The sequence below is a fragment of the Anomaloglossus baeobatrachus genome, chromosome 5 (genome assembly GCF_048569485.1).
Source record: "Anomaloglossus baeobatrachus isolate aAnoBae1 chromosome 5, aAnoBae1.hap1, whole genome shotgun sequence".
Taxonomy (NCBI): domain Eukaryota; kingdom Metazoa; phylum Chordata; class Amphibia; order Anura; family Aromobatidae; genus Anomaloglossus; species Anomaloglossus baeobatrachus.
Window position 1 is genome coordinate 161193957 of NC_134357.1, and position 6000 is coordinate 161199956.

At 43.5% G+C, this 6000-nt stretch overlaps 1 protein-coding gene across 3 annotated transcripts in view; it reads right to left on the reverse strand.

The window, feature by feature from the left end:
• Positions 1–4900, reverse strand: part of GRID1 (glutamate ionotropic receptor delta type subunit 1) — a 1874363-nt gene extending 1869463 nt beyond the window's left edge. The window contains exons 1-2 of one of the 3 annotated variants that reach the window (XM_075348983.1): positions 4539–4887; positions 741–896 (exon numbers count right to left, since the gene is read on the reverse strand). In XM_075348983.1, coding sequence (XP_075205098.1) covers positions 741–896; positions 4539–4617 — 235 coding nt within the window. In that variant the 5' untranslated portion in view covers positions 4618–4887. Of the gene's footprint in view, positions 1–740; positions 897–4538 lie in introns of all 3 variants that reach the window. The other 2 variants (XM_075348986.1, XM_075348985.1) reach the window with 2 other exon arrangements.
• Between the last annotated feature and the right edge of the window lie 1100 nt (positions 4901–6000).

Consider the following 6000-nt stretch of genomic DNA (forward strand, 5'->3'; position numbering starts at 1 on the left):
AATACTATACTAAATGCAGTATTTTAAGAAGTGACCTTGAGCCAATCCACTTTCTACCTTTGGAGCAGAAAAGCTTGGCGAGCACTTCCGGCTGCTCCAGTGTGAAACAATGAGGGATCCTCCAATGATTTATCATTTTCTATTTGCTCAATGCCTAAGTTTCCAATAACAACCTACGAAAAAGGAATAATCAATTCCAGAGTCTTGGTAATTCATTAATGCAATCCTGCACTAAAAGTGCCACAGCAACACAAAGCAGGACGGCACGGCCTCACTCACTGTTGTCAAACCTAGTTAACCCTTCAAAGACTCACAATAAATAACTGACAAGTGATTGGTATTGGAGGGGAGACTATAAATCAGAACATTGGAGAGTGCAGGATCATCATTTCGAAACTCTCTTTTCTGGTAACACAGCGCCCACTAGTGGCAGAAGAAAAGTTTCGCCAAGCTTTCATCCTGAGAAAGTGAAAACACAATACCTCCTTTGTGACATACACTGCCATTCTGCAGCTGTGAATCTCCAGGAAAGTGAAATGATGTCACATTCACATAAACGCCTTCATCTATACAATCAAGGTCTGTTCAATGTGAATCATACAGTATCGACATCTACAACTAAAGACAATTGCTGAATAGGTTTTTTTTACGACCTTTAAGTAATTGGCAATTATTAGCGTCATACTAATTGTTCTTTATAATAGTGGCCTTTCCGGTGATAGTACAGGCTTGCGTCTTACCTTCCTGGACGGCTTGGAAGGGATTGTTAGGCTCTATAATCTTGATAGTGTGTCCAATTTTTTCACTCTGTAAAATGTCATCATTCAGATTCAGATCTGACACGGCCAGCTGAAAGATTTCATTGTCTTTTGCTGCATTTTCTTCAAATATTGCACCTGTTGTGGGAAAAAAAAAAATGAGTGGTCCTCATCACTGCAGGTAGTCACCAACACCAGTGGTGGGCCGCTGGCCTGCTCGGGAGTGGGCAGCTCTTCCAATATATCAGCTGATGACCTTTTCTATAAGGACTACTAGATGTCCTACAAGGATCTCATTACTTACATAAAGGGTTGCTGAAGCCATTGACATATAATCTCAATTTAAATGGTTTCTTTACGGCTTTCACTGCACAGTAAAATACTAAGTACATTGTAACTCATTGCTACAATGTTTAATCTGAAGTTGACCGCATCCATGGGAAGTACTGTATTACCAGATCCTGGAGCATTTCCATTTATGCCCCATAGGATTGTACTGTATAATCTATGGCACAGCCATCAGTATTCCTAAGACAAACATGATCTGAAGGTGAAATATATGGAAGGAAATACTCTACTGTATGTTAACCAACGGTGCAATTAACCCACTACATTGCATGGGGCAGGTATATGAAATGTGGAGCTGTACATTTCTCCATATTAATGCTTTGTTAATGCCTCCATGGGGGCTGAGGTTTTATTGAAGGGTGGCCTCCGTTCTGCCATTTATAAAGCATAGCTCATTCACTCTGTATGTGTAAATCATGCACCGGGGATAAGAGAAAGACATGGAGACAGCAGGAGAAATATGGAGTGCCTTTCTGATTTTCTAAGGGGTGGACTTCTGGCCACAAGCGGCCAGAGACACTGACAGCCCAGATCTGGATGCCAACTACATACTTAGCGCTTGCACAATCTGTCAGTGATAGCCTAAAACCCCACGGATCTTATCAGTGAAGACAAATGTGCAGAGGGATTATAAGAAGGTCTCATCACTGTAAAGCACTGCACTAACACTGAAAGGGGTCTCCTCCAGAAGGGTCCTTCTTATAGAAGACCACTCTGTAGAGACAGCATATTTCACAGGGGTCTTCAGTGCAGTCACTATACACTAACATTAAAAGGGGACTCTTCTGCAGGAGGTCTCCTTATAGAAGACCACTTGTAGTGATAGCATATTGCACAGGATCTTCAGTGCAGTCAACTATACACTAACATTAAAAGGGGACTCTTCTGCAGGAGGTCTCCTTATAGAAGACCACTTGTAGTGATAGCATATTGCACAGGATCTTCAGTGCAGTTAACTATACACTAACATTAAAAGGGGACTCTTCTGCAGGAGGTATCCTTATAGAAGACCACTTGTAGTGATAGCATATTGCACAGGGTCTTCAGTGCAGCCAACTATACACTAACATTAAAAGGGGGCTCTTCTGCAGGAGGTCTCCTTATAGAAGACCACTTGTAGTGATAGCATATTGCACAGGATCTTCAGTGCAGTCAACTATACACTAACATTAATTGGAGGGGTACTCCTCATAGAAGAACACTGTCTAGTGATAACATATTACACAGGGGTCTAATCAGTGCAGCCACTATAGATTGCTATTAATTGGGGGTCTCTTCCACATGGGTTCTTATAGCAGACCCCCGGGTAGCATTTTACAGAGGAGTCTTCAGTGCAGTCACTATACAGTAAATTAAAAAGGGGGGTCTCTTCCACATGTTCTTATAGAAGATCACTGTAGTGATAGCATATAACACAGGGGTCTTCAGTGCAGTCACTATACAGTAAATTAAAAAGGGGGTCTCTTCCACATGTGTTCTTATAGAAGACAACTGGGTAGAGATAGCATATTACACAGGGGACTAATCAGTAATCAGTGCAGTCACTATACACTGAGATTAATTGAGGGTCTCTTCCACATGATTTCTTGTAGAAGACCACTGTGTAGTGATACCATATTACACAGGGATCTAATCAGTGCAGTCGCTATACACTAATATTAAAAAGGGGGTCTCTTCAACATATGTTCTTATAGAAGACCACTGTGTAGTGATAGCATATTACATAGGGATCTAATCAGTGCAGACAATGTACATTAACAGTAATTGAGGGTCTCTTCCACATGATTTCTTATAGAAGACCACTGTGTAGTGATAACATATTACACAGGGATCTAATCAGTGCAGTCGCTATACACTAATATTAAAAAGGGGGTCTCTTCACCATATGTTCTTATAGAAGACCACTGTGTAGTGATAGCATATTACATAGGGATCTAATCAGTGCAGTCAATGTACGGTACACTACCATTATTTGGGGGTCTCCTCCACATGTATTCCTGATTGTAGACCACTATGTAGTGAAAGCATATTACACAGGGATCTTTAGTGCAATCAATGTGAATTAACATTAGTTAGGGGTCCCTTCCATATGGGGTCTCCTTATTGAAGACCACTGTATCCTGATAGCTGTAATATTATATGGACGCTTTCAGCAGTGTATACATTGTGCAGCATTATTACCAGGGGGTCTGATCTCTGCAATCAGCTGTGCAGTGATATCATAAGGGTTCATTATAGAAGCAGGGGTCTCAGCAGTGCAATTACAGCTCTGTAATAGTAAGATGGGGGTTTCCTGAGTGCAGACCTCCTCAGTATGAGCTTGTGTGTAAACTTATCCAGTGGTATAATAGTGCCAGCTCTAGAGATGCCACACAGCAGTGCTGGAGAGGGCATCAGCTAATAGCTCCTTATTTCAGAAGTGCAGCCCTCAAAGTTCATCCGATCTTATTTAATAGATCCGCAATGCTGTGTGCTTGGACAGGCTCCCCACATCTACTCGTGGTTTCAGCATGGCAGGTCAGTAATCCGTAAGCCTAGGCTGATGTGACCCACATCCACCATCACCCTCAGCCATTCCTCTGGGCACATCACTTGCCCTTATGCTTTGCTCTCAGTCTCCTTAGATTAGGTATGCCATCTGCTGTATGTGCCATCAGTATTACCTTGTTAGATTGGTTGTGCCAGGCGCCTGGCTCTGAGCTAAGCTGCCATATCTGTGTGCATCTTAGTCGTGTCTGGCCATTTTTGGCTAGCTGTAATCTGCATTAGTCTGTATCTTTCCTGTAAGCCTGCAGTTTCATTGCCTGTGTCCTCCATACATCGCAAGCAGCACACATTACCCTCCCCCTCCCTCAGAACCACATCTGCTGTAACGCTTTCCAGTGGATTCTTCATCTTTTACCCTCTCTATACCCTGAAAGTTGCCTCCTAGGTGTCTATCCCCACACCCAGCCCTTCATGATGCCGGCATGACAGCAGCTTTTATCCATTATTGGCTGCAGTCATGTTAAAAAGACAGAATGATTAGGCACAGCAATGCTCCCTGTAATAAGCCTCTGGCCTCTGACCACCAAACTTGGCTACCATCACTCCCAGTGTAATAGTCGCTGTCCATGGTGCTAGCACACAATACATTTACAGTTGGACTTAGGCAAGTTTGTGCTGCTCTCAATGTCAGATCCTAGGAAAGTGCTCTGCAGACATTGCCTCTTCCAACCTGTTCCATGCACATAGGTGCCCATCACAAGATGCAATCAATGGAATTAACCCCTAACCTCAGCACACAAGTTTTCTTAGCTGGGCTGTTGCAGCAGATCCCAGTAGGAGTTGGTTACAGCCTTGTGGTGGTTTAAGGAGACAGATCCCTCTACCCCCATCCTAGTGATCATCATCATTATCATCATCATCATCATCATCATTATTTCTTCTTACCAATGTGGATGATGGAGTCCGCCCGTACTGAAAAACACTGAAATATCCAGGGGAGAAAGCAGAGCATCAACACTTCCATTTCCAGCCTTTCAAACAGCACATCAGCTCGGATTTGTTGGAGGTACAGAGACAGGAATGATGAAAATGCTCTCCAGACAGTGAGGGAAGAGAAGAAAGACAAAGCAGAGTAGATCCTGGAAAGGTTTGGATTGCAATATAGACAATATATCTTAGAAAGCTTAGACAGGGAAAAGCACAGACTTGCAGCTCTCTCCAACACTCTGTGTGTCTGAGACCCAACAAACAGCAAACTGCGGAGGACCCCCCTCCTTCTGCTACCACGTGATTGCAGAGACTCACCACTCAATATAGTCTTGGTGAAAACACTGAGAGATGGAGAGATGAGCTCAGATGGGGAACACTGGAGAAAAGCAGGAGGCAGCCAGGCACATAAGCTAGGGGGCTGCCTGCCTGCCTGAAGGTGTGGGAGATCAGGGGGCTTCACACATGCTGAAGGCAAGACAGGGACCTCAAGGATGCACTGCAAAAGAAGCAGCACACTAAGGATATGCAGAGATTAACTCCATAAATGCAGTGCCAGATCATAGCCAGCCTCTGTGTCAGCGATGGAAGGACCTGGACAGAAGAGCAAGCTGCAGAGCACTTCATGAGCCCATGCACACCGGACTACACAAACTTGGATTGACACAAAGAAGGTACTGCAACAGTTTGGAGAGTGTCCGTTGAAATCAATTCATCCCATGGTTCAGTGGTAAACCCTGAGATTTAGTAAGGAGGGGCAAACCCTTCTCATGGAACTTGTGGATTGTTACTCTCCAAGGCATTGCAGACATGGCCCGGTAATTAGTGGCTCCTGTGCTTATAACCGAGGGGACCCCTTTCACCCAGAGAGGAGTCACTGCTGAAGTGAATCTAATGCATCGGTGATCGCTTGCCCTTTGATGTATGAGGTTCTAGAGACAATATTTGGAAAAGTCTATTTATTTACCAAACACTGTAGATGAGAAACAAGTAAGGAAATGGGGTTAGATCTGAGATCTCTCATCTGTTTCCTGGAAGTGTGAGGGGCCTGGCAGGTAAAAGATCTCCAGGGAATGCACAGAACTTTGGTTCTTCTTCCTCACTGCTGGATTTTTGATGCTGCTTTTGATGTCAATTCTCTATTGTAACAAGGACTATCCGTTTCAAGCCAAGATCGTTTCAAGACTACATGTGAGTGTTATATTAAGCTCCTCACATCATCAACAGGAAAGGCCGTAATTAATGCTCCTAATCAACATCCAGCTATGATATCTCTCATTAGTAAAATCACATCCTGCAGCCTCCGCTTTGGAAAAGCAACTGTGAACAGGAAAAAAATCTATCTTTTTAAGATAAACTATCTACCCACCACTTACATCTGCGTTCTTTGCTTCCATAACTATAGTTCTCCAACAGTCAC